This window comes from Trifolium pratense, linkage group LG2, assembly GCF_020283565.1.
Source record: "Trifolium pratense cultivar HEN17-A07 linkage group LG2, ARS_RC_1.1, whole genome shotgun sequence".
Taxonomy (NCBI): Eukaryota; Viridiplantae; Streptophyta; class Magnoliopsida; order Fabales; family Fabaceae; genus Trifolium; species Trifolium pratense.
In genome coordinates, this window is record NC_060060.1 from 17,282,266 (window position 1) to 17,302,616 (window position 20,351).

The 20,351-nt window shown below is 34.6% G+C and overlaps 3 protein-coding genes, 1 long non-coding RNA gene and 1 pseudogene across 4 annotated transcripts; 4 read left to right on the plus strand and 1 right to left on the minus strand.

The window, feature by feature from the left end:
- The first annotated feature begins 1,509 nt into the window (after nucleotides 1–1,509).
- LOC123908293 (plastoglobulin-1, chloroplastic) lies at nucleotides 1,510–4,769 on the plus strand. Its single transcript, XM_045958895.1, has 3 exons — nucleotides 1,510–2,285; nucleotides 3,207–3,402; nucleotides 4,273–4,769. Exons 1-3 carry the CDS (start codon nucleotides 1,714–1,716, stop codon nucleotides 4,585–4,587), a joined length of 1,083 nt encoding a protein of 360 aa, XP_045814851.1. The 5' UTR covers nucleotides 1,510–1,713; the 3' UTR covers nucleotides 4,588–4,769.
- A 3,043-nt stretch (nucleotides 4,770–7,812) lies between these two features.
- On the plus strand, nucleotides 7,813–8,595 carry LOC123908295. The gene is made up of 3 exons (XR_006809599.1): nucleotides 7,813–7,933; nucleotides 8,111–8,176; nucleotides 8,273–8,595. It is a non-coding gene; the product is annotated as an uncharacterized LOC123908295 (long non-coding RNA).
- A 1,615-nt stretch (nucleotides 8,596–10,210) lies between these two features.
- Nucleotides 10,211–10,893, plus strand: LOC123908294 (structural maintenance of chromosomes protein 5-like). Its single transcript, XM_045958896.1, has 3 exons — nucleotides 10,211–10,402; nucleotides 10,539–10,642; nucleotides 10,726–10,893. Exons 1-3 carry the CDS (start codon nucleotides 10,332–10,334, stop codon nucleotides 10,779–10,781), a joined length of 231 nt encoding a protein of 76 aa, XP_045814852.1. The 5' UTR covers nucleotides 10,211–10,331; the 3' UTR covers nucleotides 10,782–10,893.
- A 1,050-nt stretch (nucleotides 10,894–11,943) lies between these two features.
- Nucleotides 11,944–16,553, plus strand: LOC123908843 (putative disease resistance RPP13-like protein 1). Its single transcript, XM_045959569.1, has 2 exons — nucleotides 11,944–16,066; nucleotides 16,183–16,553. Exon 1 carries the CDS (start codon nucleotides 12,102–12,104, stop codon nucleotides 16,041–16,043), a length of 3,942 nt encoding a protein of 1,313 aa, XP_045815525.1. The 5' UTR covers nucleotides 11,944–12,101; the 3' UTR covers nucleotides 16,044–16,066; nucleotides 16,183–16,553.
- A 1,375-nt stretch (nucleotides 16,554–17,928) lies between these two features.
- Nucleotides 17,929–19,969, minus strand: LOC123904288 (annotated as a pseudogene).
- Between the last annotated feature and the right edge of the window lie 382 nt (nucleotides 19,970–20,351).

Below are 20,351 nucleotides of genomic sequence, written 5' to 3' on the forward strand. Positions count from 1 at the left end.
GTCGTTATAGGGGTGATATACATGTATGCAAACATGTTGTTTCTTATATATACACAAACCAAAAGGGATATCAATGTAATTTTTTATGTTAGAAAGAAAATATTTTCTTTTATTTTTATTCCATGTAATTTTTTGTATTATATGAAATTTTAATAAATGTAATTGACTAAAATATAAATGTAATTGACCAAGAAATAATATGAAATAAGGTTTTATTTTATTTTGAAAACTATATTACATAATATAGTAGGTAGGTCAAATCAAAATTATTATGAATAAGTTAAATTTATATTAAAATAAAATTATTTATTAGTTTAAAATTCAATTTCATCTAATATCTTTATTCTATAATTTTTTTTGGTATATTTGGAAAAACATAACATCATTTGAATATTCCTACATGAATAAGTACATAAACCAAAATGCATGCTAAATACATTTATCAAATATAATTTTAATGTGAGAATTTTTTTTCTTTGTATTCCATGCAACAAGTTTTTTAGTTCAATAGTAGCTAAGTTAGACACATCTCTTATCTTTGTTATTAACGATATTTGGTTTGCTAGAAATTAAGTTAGATTTCAAAATAAAAAGATGTTGTATCAACAAATTTACATTTGCGCTTTCATTATGGTTTTTGTACAAATGTTTGACAAGTTATTCAAAGGTACTATGACGAAGTCGATTTTGAATTTCCAAGCTTTAAAGACTTTCCGCATTGTTGGTAATCCTTGTTGTGCTCCAACAATCATTGAAGTTTTGTAGTCTTCTCCTTCCTTTCGGTGGATCAAGATAAATACATATGAAGTTTCTCGTGGGTCTCTAGGTCATGCCTCTATTGGAGCGATTGATGCTTGGTAGTTGGTAGGGATCATTTTGGTGTCATGAAATGTGGTTTTAGTTTTACATTGGTACCCTAACTTCCTTGTTTGGTGACCTTGTTTTAGCGATAAAGGAAATTGAGTTAACTAAGGAGAATAATTGGAGTTTTATTTTGTTATAGCATGACTCTAAAGTTGTTGTTGATGCTTTTACAGATATTCTTATTGTTCTTTGGTCCTAGGAGGCTTCACGATCGTTGGACTAATTGTCTAAACAAGTGTTCTCACATGCATTTTCATTTTTTTTAAGGAACATGCATTTTCATGTTTCTCACTTTTTTAGAGAAAGATAATCATTATGCAGATAAATTAACTAATTGTGGACTGTCTTGTTTGTCAAAAAAAAAAAAAACTAATTGTGAACTGTCTCGTATCGATGATCATCGATGAAATCATGTTATTAGTTTTATCTCTAAAAAATAGTTTAAAAATAAGATATTTTTACATCATATAGACCTGCACATTTCCTTGAATTCTGATCTAATCTCCCAAACTATACCATATTTTTCTCTGTTTCTTTAATAAAATAACAAAAGTTTTTCTGTTAACATTTCGTTGGTTTTTATTTTTTATGGAACATTTTGTTGGTTGTTGAGTTATAAAATCATGACCAAATAAGTAGTTTAATGATATTTGTGATAGCTAATTAGCTATCACTCCTATTTTATTTTAGTATTTTAGTAAATTAGGATATTCCTTTATTTATTTTGGGTGATTCACACTTTCCACGAGTTCTTTGATATTTTCTTTTTTCCGGTGACACATAAACAAAACAAAAAAAAGCTTCAAAATTTTCAGTTTCAGTTTCAGTTTCCGTTTCAACCGTTTCGCGATGTCTCTTCTCTCTTCCACTCTTCGCGTTCCTCTCATCTTCTCCCAAAACCCTAAACCTTCTTCTCTCTCATCTCTTCAATCTCGAATCTCTCTCTCTCCTCGCTCTCCACGTTTCCCTTCTCTTCGCTTCATCGCCGCCGGCGACATCGGCGACGCCGATATACCATCTCCCAAAATCACCGACGAGTGGGGCGAGAAATCTGAACCTGTACCCGAAGCTAAACCGTCTTTATCCTCCAAGGTTTCAAGTTCGGTTCCTTCCAAGAACGAGGATGAATGGGGGAAAGAAGCGGGAGCGGGAGCGGGAGCGGGAACTGATGCTGGAAGCTATAGCGATGCCGGAAATGGAACTTTTACTGCGGAAACTCCGGTGGAGGAGGGAGTTGGTGATGAGAATGAGGGGCTGAAGCGTGCTCTTGTTGATACTGTCTTTGGGACTGAGCTTGGGTTCCGAGCTGGGTCGGAGGTTCGAGCTGAGGTATCTGAGTTGGTGGCTCAATTGGAAGCTGCTAATCCTACTCCCGCTCCGGTAGAGGAACTTGAGCTTCTAAGTGGAAATTGGGTGTTGCTGTAAGTTTGATTCATTTTGCATGTTTTGAATTTGTGTTTAATATTAATGTTTTTTATTTAGTGTTTAATATTAATTTTTGTATTATAATTATGATAAGAGTTTAAGGCTTGTTTGGCAAATATTAGTAGATAGCTGATAACTTGATAAGCTAGCTTTTAGTGGATGTGCTTATAGGGGTGAAGCTAGCTGATTGAATTTGTGGTGTTTCGTAGTGTTTGGTAAAATTAACTGTTGAACTAACTTATAAATATGAAATGACATAAAAAATGTATGTTTAATTAATATTTAATGTTTTTCAAGTAAGATGACAAGGGTAAAATTGTGAGAAAAAATGATAATTTAAAAGTGATAAGTTAATTGAATTAGCTTATCAGTATAGGCTATAAGCTAGTAAAATAAGCTATAAGCTCGTGAGTAAAAAGTGTTACCAAAGGAGTCTTTTTTTTTTGTCATCTGAGCTTATAGGCTATAAGCTCAAAATGTGACATTGCGAAACACAGCCTAAAGTTGATATAGTTGTAATTAAATAGGGTAGTGAAAGTTTGATTGACATCATAGTTTGAAATCTTTGTATAAATAGACTATGAAACACAAATACGGATACCAGACACGACATTGATCAACACAGGCAATAAGTTGTGAAAATGAAATATTTGTAGTATATGTAAGTGTAACCATATGTCGGACACTAGACACCCTTCAATGTGGAGTATTTGATAGAGAAAGCATGAATTATTAATGATCTTTTTATGTTAGCAGTATTTAGGACTTGGTACTTTGCATTGCAAACATATGAGGATTTTGTATCTTAGAAATGAAGGTGCTATAGGTACTGATGTAATTAACTCAATGTGTTCTAATGTTGTATTAGTGAGTGTTTATTGTATATCTGTATGATATGATTGTTAAACTGATTTCAGGTACACAGCATCTTCTGAACTGTTGCCCCTTCTAGCAGCAGGATCATTACCTTTGTTGAAGGTGGATAAAATCTTGCAAACAATTGATACTGATAGTTTCACTATTATAAACTCTGTGACATTGTCTAGCCCTGTTGCCTCATTGTCATTCAGTGCATCTGCCTCATTTGAAGTCCGAAGCCCTACAAGAGTACAGGTATTCTCATGAAAACCTTCATAAATTACTAAATTTAATAAAGGCAAAAGGTTCTAGAGGTTCATGTGAAAGAGGTATAAAAAGATGCATGCCTAGGTGAAAGGAAAAAAGGTAACATGAATATCTGCAACAATAATCAAAGCCTTTTCTCATTAGATAAGATCAAGGTTTTTAATTGCGGTTTCTATCTTTGATATTACGGAGAATTGCAGTAAAATACGGCTGATGAGGTTCCAGTTGCTGCTGCGTTGTGTTTGCAGAGACAAAGAGCCACGAGGCACGAGGTCGTGGCTAAACTCGGGGTTGTGGACCATTAAAAAAAACCTAGATGAGATTGGTATATGGAACAATATTGTATAAATTTTCCACTTAAGTTAACTACTCAGGCAGTGAGTCAGGCAGTCAAGCATAACATGCTTCCTAAAAAAATTAAAAATTAAGATGTTCAACTTATAAAAGCCGTAGTTGGGCTCCTAGAGTCCTTAAGACTCTCAATTAGGATATTTAAGTTCTGAAAATTGTTTCTTTCATATGCTCGTCTGCTCGTTGTGTGAAAATTGACGAATGGTTTTCTTAGTATGAAGCAATATATTTGAAGTACTATATGTAATGTATTTGTTAATACTTTCTGAGTTCATAGTATTGTATCTGTACTTGAGTAGTTGAATAAGTAGCTGTTGATATTTCAAGTCACATTGTATTTGTTCTTTAGTTAATAGAGATTTGCTGCTGGACTGCATAATGTCAGTGATATTGCTATAAATATGCTACCCTTTTTTATACGTTAGTCATTAGTTTCTTAAGCATGCTTGTAAATTTTTAGATTTCATATGACTAGGAACTCTTGCTAACATTTCTAAATGAAAACAGGTTACTTTCAAAGAAGGATCATTTCAACCTCCAGAGATAAAGTCTAAAATTGATCTACCAGAAAACATAAGTATTTTTGGCCAAAATATTAGCCTATCACCTCTGCAACAATCTCTCGGTCCTCTGGAGGGTGTGGTGGGAAACATATCTCGTGTCATTTCAGGTCAGTCACCTCTTAAGATTCCCATACCCGGTGAGAGGAGGGCAAGTTCCTGGCTTCTTACCACATATCTCGATAAGGACTTGCGGATATCAAGGGGAGATGGCGGTCTGTTTGTCCTTGCAAGAGAAGGGAGTCCCCTTCTTGATCAGTAGGAAAGTAATAATCTTTTCTTTTTGATATTTCACCACCCCATTTCCCTCTGCCCACCCAAAATGTTAAAGGTATATTCAACATGTATCATTTTTTACCTTCTCAAGCTGTTGTATATCTAAAGGATACAGAACTTATGACGTAAACCTGTCATTCTACTATATACTAGAAATCATTGTGTTCACCACCTTATTAACTTAGGTGAAATATAGATTTGATGGAAGGAATGTGAAAAAAAAAATTATAAAACTACTTGAGACGTTAAAACTGCTTATCTCAGCATGTTCGTCAGCAATTAGGATTGATCTAGTCGTGAGGGATTTGTGTAGTACGGATGAGGTTCAATTTCATTGTCTCTGTATGCAGTAAAAATCTCAGCATGTTGGTTTCTAGATTTAAATCCTAAGCAAAAGGGGCTTCCTTTTTTATTTTTTAATTTTTTTTTTCTCTACATGCCTTTATTGTTGAAATTGGATTTTCTACATCTGTATTGCACCTGCAACAGCTATAATAAGAGATTAATAGAGAGAAAAGAATGTCACAGAGGAAAAAAATGATACAATGAATCTATGAAACATATAGAGAGGTAGACAGACAACATGCTGCGCTGCTAAATATTTTTATATAGCAAACTTCAACCTACGAAAAACTACATCCATAAACTGGTTTGTAAACCAAATGACTCGATTTGAAGTTGGAGAGATATATTGAATGTGGAGGATCTAAGTCTATTTATTTCCACATGTTTGAAGTAGGTTGGGATTGTGAAGCATGCATACACCAGAGTTATGACCAGTAATGAACCAAACTAATGTATTAGTTTGAAACTCGAATCAAACAAGTTGAACTTGGTTTGTAAACCAGATGACTTGATTTGAGCTTTGTAATAAATGAGTTGATCTTGAAAGTAAAAACAAAAAAAATGCATAAAGATAATGTTGAGTAAAATACTAAAATGTAAAGATTAGGTTATATCTTGAGATGTTGATGTCTATTTTAAAATAAAATAAAGTAAAACAAGCAAAGTAGCAAACAAACAAACACCACTTGAAGGTTAACATTTATGGCGTTTTATGAAGATATGAAGACCTTCAAGCCTCCAGTCACTAGCTATCTCATCCCATGAGTCAATTGGATTGTTTAAAGTCAAGCTTAAGATGGACATGCTCAATTCTCTTGAAGAGTTGTCACTGGAATGTGTACGGTTGTCATTTTGTGAAGGTGTTTCTCTACCTCCCAAATTACAATCAATCTTTCCGACTACACGGCAAAGAACAATGCCACCTCCCTTCCTCGTTGAAATCACTTGAATTTTTGGATTGTGAAAAGCTTGAGTCATTACCAGAAGGCAACCTCCCTGACTCTCTTGAGATACCGGGCATTTGGTATTGCCCATTGTTAGAAGAAAGGTATAAAAGGAAGGAACAATATTGGTCCAAAATTGCTCACTCACTGGCCAAGTCATAATGTGGTGACAAGTTGTGTTCCCATTTCAGGTACATTTTTTGTACATACGCGTTCATTCACGTTCACAATTTAAAGATTTTCATATCATCATTTCATGGGTCTAGATTCTATGTTACTAATTTGTTTGGATCATGCTAACATTAGGGCACATGTTAAAGATACTTGAAATAGTAATTAAGTCTTGAATAAAACAATCTTTTATTTTTAAAGTGATAAAGTGCACAATTTTCGCCTTAAGAGACATGTTAGCTTTTCCCATTTTTTTAATAGGGAAATTGTTTGTTGGTTTGAGACTTTGAGACTTATCTATAACTCATTAAGTTTTCCTATGTAAAAACAATTATAATTACTTGTTTTTGCAAATTAGAATCTAAATAGAATATAATTACTTGTCTGAAGAACATTTTCTACAACAAAAATTTGGCAATTATGTCTTTGGAGCTAATGAAAGAAAAATGCTTATTTGATATGTTCAGATGAGAGGAACCAAACTCGTTCAGATGATCAAAGACTAAGTGGATGTGCCATTAAAAAAAAAAAAAAGACTAAGTGGATGAAAATCAGCTCACATGATGAATTGAAGACAAAACTGAGGCATGTTGTTATTACTTATTGTCATCATTCTTCTTGTAAAGTTGCTATTGATTGCCACAACATTGGATATACTTTGCTGATATTCAGTTTGTATTTTGTTATGATTTGAATGCATCTTTGTATGTTTCCTAATAACCTGCATGATCCGGTCACTCGGTCAGACAGAGTACAATGCAGTAGGGTTTGTAATATTCATATTTGTTATTGGTTCTAAATGGAACAAGTAGAAGATTTCATGTTGTTATTGGTTCTGCATATTCATATTTGTTGAATATATAAACAACGATGGAAGTAAATGCAACTTCCTCTCTGCAACATAAAAAAAAAAAAAGCTTCATAAGGATTGAGTTTAAAATGAGGCAGAGGAAAACATAGTTTCCTTCATGTATAGTACTTTATTAAATATTTGTTGAAAAAAAGATTAATTTGTTCTATTATTGGTGAAGGTTGTATGTTGCAAACCATTGTTCATTATTCTTTCAAACTGCAACAATTAGGGGAATGCATATTTCAACTTCAAATGAAATAAACCTTTCACTGCTAAAATATCTGCATTACTCTTCTCTTCATTCTCAAAAGCTTTACAATCTACACTTTGTCTTTTGAGATGGATTAAAAATAAGGTCTTCAATGCGTAATCATTTGCCTTGATAGTGAGCCACAATCGATGCAACTAAACCGCGATAATCACAAGCTAATCTTTCTTTTGATTCTCTTGTAGTAATCAACACTTCATCTATACTTGTATTACCAAGAGCAAACCTCCTTGAAATAGCAGAATTCCCTTCTTTGCATAGCAGCTTCAATTCATAATCCTGTTAGTAATGGAATGTGAATTTAAACCATTGCAAGCAGGAAAAATTGCATTATATAAAACGGATAATATACAAACAGATATAAGTTAAGTGTCACTAATGATCATTTTACAACGGTCCTGACTCCTGAGGGAACTTGAAGCCTGTACATTGGGGTTATAACTTACAAGACTAAACTCTTACCACTGAGCTAACACCTCAACCGTCCCTGCTTCTTTCGCTACAACAGTGACTGATCCATCACTATAAACCAAATGGATCACATGATTTAGTTTTAATACTGGTTCCTTATTGTCTCTCTTTTTAACTTTTATTGCACTATTTAGATTTAAATGTGAGGGACATTGAGAATCTGAGCTCCCAGAAAAGGGAGCATCAAGAACTCATTGCTTCCTTGGAGGAAAGTATGAAAAGCTTTCAAGACGAGGAAAAATGCTTACGGAATCAGGCTGCTAATCTTCGTAAACAGAAGGTAGCCTACAGATTATTTTATATTTTTATTCAATATACTGATATAAATCTGTCTTGTGATTTTTTCCTAATGAAGGGTACATGTATTCTTTATGGAAGTTTTAATTTTAAAGGAATCTGTGTTCGAAGAAATATGCCTAACTAAAGTTTGAATTTTTTTTTTCCTGATTTCTTTTAGGAGGACATTAGTAATACACTGCAGAAAGAGGAAAAACAAAATGACAAGCAATAATTCAGTATACTGGTAAGTATAAGAGATATACTATATTGAAAGATATTTAAGAATCAGATTAACATTTTTCTTTCAACTATAAACCAAATGTGTGTTTTTGACCTATAGAACAAAAGAAAGGGATACTGAAGTCGATGGAGGAGCAGGATGATTTAGATACCGAGTTAGTGAAGCTTGTTGATCAGGCAACAGAATGTAACATTCAGCGATTTCATAATGTGATTAAAATTAAGGTGATTTATATTCTTTTTACTGCTTAATATCATGTTAATTGACACTCTAATGGGTTGGCTTAGTTGAGCATGACAAAACTTGCATCTAGCTTGTTGTGGTTTCGAGCTCCATTGGGTTGAGTTGAGGTAAATGTAATTCCCTTCACAAGTGATTACTGAGCCTGGATTTTGTCTTTCCTTAGACTGAGTGCCATCCCTTCACCCAAAGTTTTCATTAATAAAAAAATCATGTTAATAAAGGAATATGGTTTTTTACTGTTGATATTTGGCCAATTGACAGGATATTCTTGTTGAATCTGTGGGTTACAGTCAAAGTTTTGTTGAACAACGAATGGCTTTCTTTGAATTTGATGCAAAGGTGATTACATAATACATGTAGCCAACTATTTTTCATCACCTATATGCAGCTAGTTTCATCAACTATTTTTCAATTTCTAAGTTCTAAGTTTTATAGGCTTCCACTATTACCTCCGAGAATTTCAAGTAAAGCAATGAAATGTCATCCTGCATTAGGGCTTGTTGGCTATTGTTTAATAGTTCTAAAGATCTAATAGGCTAAGCATGTATACAAATTAATATCAAATTTTGGTGTAACTGTCTAGTTGTTATCTGACAATGGAAGTCAATTGTCATGGGCCTCATGGCTGACTGTGATCATAGACAGTCCAGCTTTTCCATTTCTTTGGAAATGGCAGCTATGTAATTTTGGCTGTGATTCTAATTATTTGTTTCCTACATTAAAATAGTTGTTAGCACCCCGTATTTCACTCATAACTTCCAAACAATGATCAGAGTCGGAGACTTGCATCATCATAACATAATAAGATTGTAATTGCACCTAGGTGGTTTTATCTTACAGTGGTATACAGATAAGAAAAAGATTTACTAGTTCAGGTTTCAACTAAAATACATAGCAAGATGGTAATCACCGCTAGCTGCTTTTCTCTTCATGTTGTATGCAGATAAGTAGAAGATCTATCATTTCAGGTTTATGATAATATAAACTGTCCTTGTCCTCTTGTTTTCTGCCTCCTCTGATTTGTAGATGAACATGAGTTTTCTCGGCTCTTCTATATGTATAGATTTTGTGTCTAGCGTAACAGAGACCTGAAAATAAACAATCTATGTTATCAAATTAAAACCATGTAATATGAACATCAGCAAACCCACAAAAAAATATCTAGTATATAGCCATTCCCTTTATTTCAACAAAAAAAGTTGTTGCCATGATCATTAAGGTTGGTAATTCTTAGAATTTTGGTTGGGTTTATCTCAACCCTAAAGCTAGCTTTTTTGGTGAGGGTTTCCTCCACTTATGGTCATTATTCATACCATACCACTCTTCAGGTGTTGACATCTCTGCTATTGGGCAACTTGCATTTGTTCACGCTTCCGAGTCTTTGTTGTGCGGTGGTGTGGTGAGATCCTGCATCGACTAGAGATACGGTCAAAGTAGTCCTTATAAAGACTTGTGCAATCCTCATGTCAAGCTAGGTTTTGGGTTCATTTAGGTCTAGTCCAAATTCTAAGATGGCATCATAGCCTATTCTACATCTAATATTGGGCAACTTGCATTTATCCCAGCTCCAAATGTCTAGTCGTGGGCTAGGCAGGGTGTGATGGGGACCTTAGCTATTTTTTCACCCGCTTTATTCCACACTTTTTATGTACTAGGCCTGAGGGGTGTTTTGGTATCCCATGATATTGTAAAGGCATGGGAAATCAGTATCAACTAATTAACCTTTAATTTTGATTTTCCAGGAGAGATCAGTATCAACTATAGTTTATCTTGTTTCCCTTCAAGATCTTATAAACTGCCCATTTATAGTTGTTGATGAGATCAATCAAGGTTGGTTAGTCTTTGAAGTAAATTCTTTCGGGATTAACCGCAGACAGCACTTAAGAGACCTTCATTGACTCTATTTTTATCAGGTATGGACCCAATAAATGAAAGGAAAATGTTTCAGCAATTAGTGAGAGCAGCAAGCAAGCCAAATACACCACAGTGAGTACTGACTACTATTACTCGATCTTTTCAATTCCGTCGTTTAAAATTTGATATTAAAACCTGATGTTACATTCGTAATTCTGCAACCAGTTAATGCATTCATACTATGAAAGTGACCATTAATCTTATGCAGGTGTTTCTTACTTACCCCAAAGTTGTTGCCAGATCTGCAATATAGTGAGGCATGCAGTATATTGAATGTAATGAATGGCCCTTGGATTGAGCAACCCTCAAAGAGTAATTTCTCATACCAAAAACTACATTTATCCTCTTTTTAACTGCTAATATTGCTTACCAAACATTTTCTCTTTGTGAATTAGTCTGGAGTACCACTAGTGATCAATGGAGTATTATCACTGGACATGTTGAATGTTAAAGTTAAAAAAGAATATGTTGGAGTTGCAGCATGGAGATCAATAGCGCTTATTTAGCATTTTGTATAGTTTTATTTTTTGTATGTAGACGAAGTGGTAAATACCACTGAAACTTGTGGAGAAAATAACGAAGTTTGCAATTGAGTGAACTTGCTTTTATTTCATTGATTGGATTCGATATATACCTATGAATGCAAAAATATTTTTCCCATTTGTTTTTGCTGTTGTAACTTATGAGGATGAACGACGTTACTCAATCATAGTAAAAGATCAAACAGTCCCCCATAAGTACAATTTAGACAGGATGCAATGTAAGATGAGTTACTGCAACAATGATTGAAGGGAACGATGTGCCTTTAGAGTTGGAAAAGTTGGAAGTGACCATAAAATAAAATAATAATTGCCTATTTCATATACCTTTCCCCCTAAATATGTATTAGACAGGATACAATGTAAGATGAGTCACTAACATATATTGATGTATAAAATATGTATAACCAGATTTTCATTTTTTTTTCTCCTTATGTGAACATCTGCGCCATTCATCAATTAATTGTAACTTGTGCTAATAGATTGCTCTAAAATTTTTCAATTTACAAATATCTTTAAAATATCTTCCTCAATTAACTATTCGCAACATTATTTGACTGCTAGATTATATCAGGTCTTTGTAGTTCTTTTTTCCAGTGGCAGTGGACAATTATGAGTTTTAATCATCAACAAAGAATTTAAAAACTATGGCAAAGAAATTATATTCTCTAAGGGAGTCTCTCTTTTGTTTACAACATTAATTTTAGAACCAAAAACAGCATTTTCTCTGCGCTACGTGCAGGCCTTCTCGCGCTACGCGCAGCAGGCAGAAACTGCATTTTCTTCATTTTCCTCCTGTTTCTTCCAGCACAAGTAAACTCTTCAAAACCATGTATTTCTCTTATTTTAAGGCTCCCAAGCATCAAAATGTCCTTTAAAATCCCTTGAATTAAGTAACCTTTAGTGTGAAATAACGGAGTTATCAGTTTACAACATTAACTTTAACACACATGATAACAAAAATATGCTATATTTATCAGCAAGGGCTTTGTCTAGAAATTGCATATTTTAATTATTTTTTTCATAAAGTAAAAATGTATATAAAGTATCAGCTAATTTAAAGATGCCTTTTGCTTTAGGTGAATGTGCAACTTTTCCTTTGCTTTGTATACATCTATTATTTTGTTGGATGTGGGTCATTAACCATCAAAAAAATCTTCATGAATCTTAATTTCCTTCAAAATTCAGATATTAAGTTCCGTAATAGCTGATTTACTTTAACAATAGAAGATATGGCTGCAACTATGATAGGAGGTGCTTTTCTCTCTGCAACTGTTCATACCTTAGTTGAGAAACTTGCTTCAACCGAGTTTCTTGATTACATCAAAAACACCAAGCTCAATGTCTCACTCTTGAGGCAGTTAAAAACAACACTGCTCACTCTTCAGGCTGTGCTGGATGATGCTGAGGAGAAGCAGATCAACAATCCTGCTGTCAAACAATGGCTTGATGACTTGAAAGATGCTGTCTTTGATGCTGAGGATTTGCTCAATCAGATCAGTTATGACTCCCTTCGATGCAAGGTGGAGAGTACACAAGTTGGAAGCAAAACTAATCAGGTGTGGAACTTCTTTTCATCTCCTTTTAAAAACTTGTATGGAGAGATAAATTCTCAGATGAAGATCATGTGTGAAAGCCTGCAACTTTTTGCACAACATAAAGATATACTTGGTCTGCAAACTAAAAGTGCTAGAGTTTCTCGTCGAACACCTTCAAGTTCAGTGGTAAATGAATCTGTCGTGGTGGGCAGGAAGGATGAAAAAGAGACAATAATGAACATGTTGCTATCACAAAGGGACACAACCAGTAATAATATAGGTGTTGTTGCAATTTTGGGCATGGGAGGTTTAGGAAAAACTACCCTTGCCCAACTTCTTTACAACGATAAAGAAATTCAACAATATTTTGATATGAAGTCATGGGTTTGTGTTTCTGAGGATTTTGATACTGTGAGAGTAACTAAGTCTCTCCTTGAATCTGTCACTTCCAGAACATGGGAATGTGATAATCTTGATATCCTCCGGGTTGAATTAAAGAAAAACTCGAGGGAGAAAAGATTTTTGTTTGTGTTGGATGATCTGTGGAATGATAATTACAATGATTGGGATGAGCTAGTAAGTCCCTTCATTGATGGAAAACCTGGAAGCAGGGTGATTGTAACAACGCGTCTAGAAAAAGTTGCAGAGGTGGCACACACATTTCCTATTCAAAAATTAGAACCACTATCAAATGAGGAATGCTGGTCTTTACTCTCAAAGCATGCATTGGGAAATGATGAGTTTCACAATAGTAAAAACACAAACCTTGAAGAAATTGGCAAGAAGATTGCAAGAAAGTGTGGCGGACTGCCAATAGCTGCTAAAACACTAGGAGGACTTCTACGTTCAAAGGTAGACACAAATGTGTGGACTTCAATTTTGAACAGCAATGTATGGAACTTACCAAATAATAATATTCTTCCAGCCTTGCATTTGAGTTATCAATATCTTCCCTCTCATTTGAAAAGATGTTTTGCATATTGTTCAATTTTTCCAAAGGATTACCCACTTGATAGGAAGAAATTGGTTTTGTTATGGATGGCAGAAGGCTTCCTTGATTATTATCAAGGGGGAAAAGCGATGGAGGAATTAGGTGATGATTGCTTTGTTGAATTGTTATCCAGATCCTTAATTCAACAATCAAATGATGATGCTCGTGGAAAAATCTTTCTCATGCATGACCTTGTCAATGATTTAGCTACAGTCGTATCGGGAAAAAGTTGTTGCAGGTTTGAATGTGGTGACATCTTTGAAAATGTTCGTCATATCTCATATCACCAAGAACCATATGACATTTTCAAAAAGTTTGAGAATATATACAATTTCAAATTGTTGCGAAGCTTCCTATCTATTATCAACATGCATCCTTACAATCACATATCCATCAAGGTGGTTGACGATTTCCTACCAACACTCCAAAGGTTGCGTGTGTTATCGCTGTCAAAGTATATAAACATCACAAAGCTTCCGGATACAATTGGCAATTTATTGCAATTGCGGTATCTAGATCTTTCCAACACTGGAATCAAAAGCTTGCCTGATACAACATGTAACCTTTACAATTTGCAGACATTGATTTTATCAAGTTGTACAGATCTAACTGATTTGCCAGTACATATGGGAAATCTAATCAATTTACGTCACCTTGACATAACAGATACGAACATAAAGGAGTTGCCTGTGGAAATTGCAAGACTAGAAAACCTCCAAACTTTGACTGTTTTTGTAGTGGGTGAGCAACATGTAGGGTTAAGTATCAAAGAACTAAGGAAATTGACAAACCTACAGGGAAAACTTACCATCAAGGACTTGCATAATGTCATTGATCCCAGGGAGGCAGAAGATGCCAACCTAAAAAGCAAAGAGAAAATTGAGGAGTTAGAGCTGTTATGGGGCAAACAAAGTGAAGACTCGCAAAAGGTGAAAGCTGTGTTTGCTATGCTGCAACCAACAATAAACCTGAAAAGCTTGAACATTGGCTTGTATGGCGGGACAAGTTTTCCGAGTTGGGTGGGAAATTCGTCGTTTTCTAATTTGGTGTCCCTTCGCATCAATAATTGTGAATATTGCATGGAACTTCCACCGCTAGGGCAGCTACCTTCTCTCAAAGACCTAGAAATACATGGTATGAAGATATTGGAGAAAATTGGCCTAGAGTTCTATCATGTCCAGACAGGAGAAGGTTCCAATTCTACCTTCCAACCATTTCCGTCCCTTGAGCGTATAAAATTTGACAGCATGCCAAATTGGAAGGAATGGATTCACTTTGAAGGAACAAATTATGCTTTTCCTCAACTCAAAACTATAGAGTTACATAATTGTTCAGAACTAAGAGGCCAATTGCCTGGCCACCTTTCTTGCATAGAAGAAATTGTAATAAAAGATTGTCCTCGTCTATTGGAAACACCTTCCACTTTGCATTGGTTGTCTTCAATAAAGAAAATTAATATCAATGGGCTTGCTGAAAGGACTTTATTGTCATTGCTTGAGAGTGATTCTCCATGTATGATACAAGATGTAGTGATTGAAGAGTGTGTTACTCTCTTATATGTGCCAAAATTGATTATGAGAAGCACTTGTCTCCAACACTTGAAACTCTATCGTCTTTCTTCTCTCACTGCATTTCCCTCAAGTGGTCTACCCACTTCATTGCAATCACTTGATATTGAATATTGTGAGAATTTATCCTTCCTTCCTCCTGAAACGTGGAGCAATTACACATCGCTTGTGAGTCTTGAGTTTCAAAGTAGCTGTCATGCACTTACATCCTTTCCACTTGATGGTTTTCCTGCCCTCCAAATACTTGATATACATTATTGTAAGAGTCTGGATTCCATTTATATTTTAGAAAGTCCTTCTCATCGGCCATCAAACCTAAAATCACTTAAAATCACATGCCTTTGTTCGTTTAAAGTCAAGCTTAAGATGGACACACTCACTGCTCTTGAACAGTTGTGGTTGCGTTGTAAAGGAGAGTTGTCATTTTGTGAAGGTGTTTGTCTACCTCCCAATTTACAAGACATATCAGTGAATTCATCGCAAAGAACGACACCACCTGTAACAGAATGGGGCCTTCAAGGCCTAGCTGCTCTTTCAGCATTGTATATTAGTAATAATTATGATGTAGTTAACACCTTGTTGATGGAGTCGTTGCTACCCATCTCCCTTGTGTCTTTGACTATCAGTGATCTTGGTAAAATAAATGCCTTTGATGTAAGTGGGCTTCGACACCTCTCCTCTCTCCAAAGTCTTAACTTTGAGTGGTGTGAAGAGCTTGAGTCATTGCCAGAAAACTGCCTCCCTTCCTCGCTGAAATCACTTAAATTTTTGGGTTGTGGAAGACTCGAGTCATTACCAGAAAACTTCCTCCCTTCTTCGCTGAAATCACTTATATTTTTGGGTTGTGGAAAGCTTGAGTCATTACCAGAAAACTGCCTCCCTTCTTCGCTGGAATCACTTCGAATTTGGAATTGTGAAAAGCTTGAGTCATTGCCAGAAGACAACCTCCCTGACTCTCTTGAGCGACTGGACATTAATATATGCCCATTATTAGAAGAAAGGTATAAAAGGAAGGAACATTGGTCCAAAATTGCTCACATACCTGTCATATCAATAAATAACAAAGTCACAATATGAGAACAAGCTGTGTTCCGTTTCAGGTACGTTTCTCTTTTGTACACGTTCATTTTTGTTCACAATCCAAAGACATCTCTTAAGATTTTCATGGCTAGTAGATTCTATTAATGAAAGTAAAATGCTTATTTGATATTTTCAGATGATCAAAGACTAACTGGATGGAAATCAGCTCACATGATGAATTGAAGTCAAAACTGAGGCATGTTATTGTCATGATTCTTTAGATGAGCCAAATGCATGGTTGTCATTGATTGCCACAAGATTGATATACTTTGCTAATATTGAGTCTGTATTTTATTATGATTTGAATGCATTTTTGTATGTTTCCTAATAACCTGCAAGATCCGGTCACTCGGTCAGACTGAGTACAATGCAGTAGGGTTTGTAATATTCATATTTGTTATTGGTTCTAAATGGAACAAGTTGAAGATTTCATGTTGTTATTGGTTCTGAATATTCATATTTGTTGAATATATATAGTTTTTACATACAGTATCTTCTTTGATGAAACCTGTGTGCATAAACAGCAATGGAAGTAAATACAACTTTCCTTTATGCAACATAAAAAACAATTATAGGACTGTTATAGGACTAGATCTTAACTTTCCTTATTTGAGGATTGCCTTAGAATAATCAAGTTTTGCATCAAGTATGTCACTCACTCGATTCAGGATTTCGAGAAAACAGAAAGTCGAAGCAAAATGTTGCTGATGGATGTCATGTTAAGAGGAATAGAGTTTGGAAGCAAGAGCAGAGAATAGAAATTGGTCTACCATGCATGTTCATTTTCGCACAACTGAACTTAATACGGACCAACATTTTTAGCTATAAAGTAAGGACCAACATTTCTTTTTACCTAACGGTGCTGATATATTGAGTTAGAAAAGCGAAAGGCAATGAGTCTAAGATGGTTCAAGAAAATGTTCGTTACATTCATTCATACACAAAAGCTATACCAGCTCAATAATTTCCATGCTACATTAATATTTCTAGTGAGATGGATTGAAAATATAAGTACATATATGAACCGTTGGCCCACCTTAAGATACATACAACTATAAATTGATCAACAAAACCATGTCTAGGCAGAAATTAGATAGAGACTCAACTTTTGAGTACTGTGAGAACACTGAAAAATTTATGTTTGAGTGTGTTATAAACCATAAATAGAATGACAACTTTCTCTCCCTGCAGCAAGAATGAAAAAATAAGGTTTTGCAGTATAGGACTTAATAATAGGTTTTATTTTGTTGATCCTGTTTGAAATTGGACTATATTGTGATAGGGATGTTGCAAACCATTGTTTATTTTCATTCTTCTTCTGTTAATAGGGATGTTGATGGTAAAGCCTGCCTATCGAGAAAACAGATTTAGAATGAAAATATAATTAAGCATGTTTTGGTGGCAGGTGCATTTCTCTCTGCTACTATTCAAACCATAGCAGAAAAGCTAAGCTCAACGGAGTTTCGTGGTTTCATCAGCAACACCAAGTTCAATTACTCACTACTGTCAGAGTTGAAAACAACACTGTTTTCTCTACAAGCTGTGCTGGTGGATGCAGAACAGAAACAGTTCAACAATCTTCCTGTCAAACAATGGCTTGATGACTTGAAAGACGCAATTTTTTATTCTGAAGATTTGCTCAACTTAATCAGCTACGATGCCCTGCGGTGCAAGGTGGAGAACACTCCAGATGCAGTACAGAGAGCAACAACATACTAATCGTCAGGACCACACCTTGACACCACATCTCCACCCAAAATATTATGACATTAAGTGCATGTTTGAATTCACAACGAATATGGTAGAATCGCAGTTATATATCCATCATTTAGTCTATCCGTTGCGATTCTACACATAATGAATTCGCAACAAAATGATTTTTCTATACAACATAAGACTTTAGACTATCTACAAGAGTAGTTTGTTGCAATTTCGACAATGCAATGCCATGAATCTGTCTGATTCTCTCCCTTGATAGTTTCAACACCTTTCCTATCTCCTCAAAAGACAGAGGGGTATCTCCATCTAGGCCAAAGTATAATCTCACAATCTCTTCTTCTCTCTTGTTAAGTTTGTTAAAAAGCTTCGCAACCCCTTGCTTTATTAGCTGTCTCTCAAGTCTCAACCATCTTCTCTGGAGTAATTTCAACTGGCCCTGGTATAATCTCCTGCATTATATATCATAGTAAAAATTACGACTGATAGCTCCGAATTTGTAGTTTTTCATATAAATTGAGAATAAGAATGTGTAGTTATAAAATAAGAATGAAAGAATGTGTAGCTATAAAATAAAAATGAAGCTATTGAACCTTAAATGTTAAGTTGCCATGATCAGTTACAACTTTGTCCAATGAAATTGGTTGTCTGCTCCTTTCAGAAACAAGTGTTACAGTTGAAACATTCACATTGAGAACCTCGGCCAATTCATCGTATGTTGGCTTCCGCCTCAGTCTTTTTCTCAAGACATTGTTAGCCTCTGAAATTTTTGCAACCATTCCATACTTTCCTCCCTATAAATGACAAACTAACCAAGCATTCATAATTAACAACCTACTTGTAAAATCTTCTAGTAGACTATTGCATAGTAATATACCCTATTGATCAAAACACTTTCAATGATAGTAAAATAATGTTTTAAAATTTTTCAAAATTTTTTGGAATGACTTCTCTAATGTTTATTTTATAAGTCAAAATGGTAACATGAAACACATGAAGTAAACTCTTTGGAAAATTGTTTACATATGTTTACGACTATTTCAAAACTAGAATCACTAATAACTCAAGTGATCGAGTTCAAATTCCATCAAAGAAAAGTGACTCACCGGTAATCTGATTAATCAGGACTTCTTGGCCAAAGCTTCTAATTCAAACTTTTGATGGCAAACAAAGACCCTGAGTCATGTTGAGCCATTTTTCAAAGAATATGTCATATCTTAGCTACACTTCTTCAAATGAGATGTTTTTTAATATCGTTTGAACGGTTAAGAAACATGTACAACTATGATTTTTAATGGAAAATCAAACTCAACCTCATCCACAGTAACCAATTTGCTTAAGGCTTGAGGCATGATTTTGCATTTGTGCTCAAAACAATTGTTGGTGGTGATAATATATTGATTTATAAATATCCATGAAATTCGGGTCATTTGAAAGTTGAAAACAATATTTCCAATTCTTTATTTTTTAGAGATATTTATAAATATCATGAAGACAGATAAAAATTGTTTGAAATGTCATATTATTGCTTAAAGTGACTATGTTTCAACCTACTCATCTCTTATATAAGGAGTACACCACCAAACAATAGAGGCACTCAACATTAATTTATTTTGTAACTCAAGAAATGAATCAACTGGTCTAGTGCAAATCAAGCTAACTAATCAAACTCGGTTCAACTCGTCTTCTGATTTAATCAGAATTGGTTCACGTTAAAATCCACTTACTCTTTATCCACACATGACAAAGGCCACTGCAATGGCGGGAAACATCTGAATGCAGATTATACGCGTTAACTACATGACACAGTTTTTAATTTCGACCTACCAATCTTAAGTTAATGGTTGAGATCGGTTTATAGTTTATATTGATTTTACTGTTGTGTAATCCAAACCATCTGTTGTGTAATATATCGGCCGATATCTTTTATTGCATATAAAATATAAATGCATGATTCCCTTACTATAGGGAATTTGGAAACGACTACTAGGAGGAAGAGAGAGTTCTTGCCTAATGTTTGCTGATTTCTTCTCTCAAATGTTTCTTGAACACATTTCTTTTGTAGAAAAAATAAGATCTGAAATGAGGAAAGTTGAAAATTGGAGGGTTGAAGATAGTTGTTTGGTGAAAAAATCTAGCGAATATCCAAACCAATTTGATGAAGAATTTACCTTGCCATAAAGTTGTGCTTTTCCTTCACCATCCATTTTATGATTGATTTTCCCAAACCAAAAGTTGTTATGAGGTTGTCATGAACATAAAATACATAGGGAGATTTCACTCAAAAGACTAGTTCATTGATTATAAAAGATCCTAGACTTATATACACCATCATTCAAGAGTCAAAGTCCTCGACAACTAAACTCGAAGACACTTCACTCAAAAAAATTATTGGTCAGAATCTTCCGTTGACCGGAATCCTCTGTGGGTAGCCCTTCTCAAGAAGTCAACGTCAACGACAACACTAAGGTTATGAGCACAAACCAGAAAGGATGAGCTTGTATTAAAAGACTAATTCATTAGGTAAAAAGAGTTCCTAGACTTATTATAAATCTGAATTTTTAGGTGAGAGACTCTTCAATGTAAGAC

What these genes read in the sequence shown, in the direction of transcription:
- LOC123908293 (XM_045958895.1), top strand. Translation starts at nt 1,714, where the DNA reads ATGTCTCTTCTCTCTTCCACTCTTCGCGTTCCTCTCATCTTCTCCCAA. An exon ending in AGTGGAAATTGGGTGTTGCT is followed by an intron (nt 2,286 to 3,206) that starts GTAAGTTTGATT and finishes AACTGATTTCAG; the next exon opens with GTACACAGCATCTTCTGAAC. An exon ending in GAAGCCCTACAAGAGTACAG is followed by an intron (nt 3,403 to 4,272) that starts GTATTCTCATGA and finishes AAATGAAAACAG; the next exon opens with GTTACTTTCAAAGAAGGATC.
- LOC123908294 (XM_045958896.1), top strand. Translation starts at nt 10,332, where the DNA reads ATGGACCCAATAAATGAAAGGAAAATGTTTCAGCAATTAGTGAGAGCA. An exon ending in AGCAAGCCAAATACACCACA is followed by an intron (nt 10,403 to 10,538) that starts GTGAGTACTGAC and finishes AATCTTATGCAG; the next exon opens with GTGTTTCTTACTTACCCCAA. An exon ending in GATTGAGCAACCCTCAAAGA is followed by an intron (nt 10,643 to 10,725) that starts GTAATTTCTCAT and finishes TTTGTGAATTAG; the next exon opens with TCTGGAGTACCACTAGTGAT.
- LOC123908843 (XM_045959569.1), top strand. Translation starts at nt 12,102, where the DNA reads ATGGCTGCAACTATGATAGGAGGTGCTTTTCTCTCTGCAACTGTTCAT.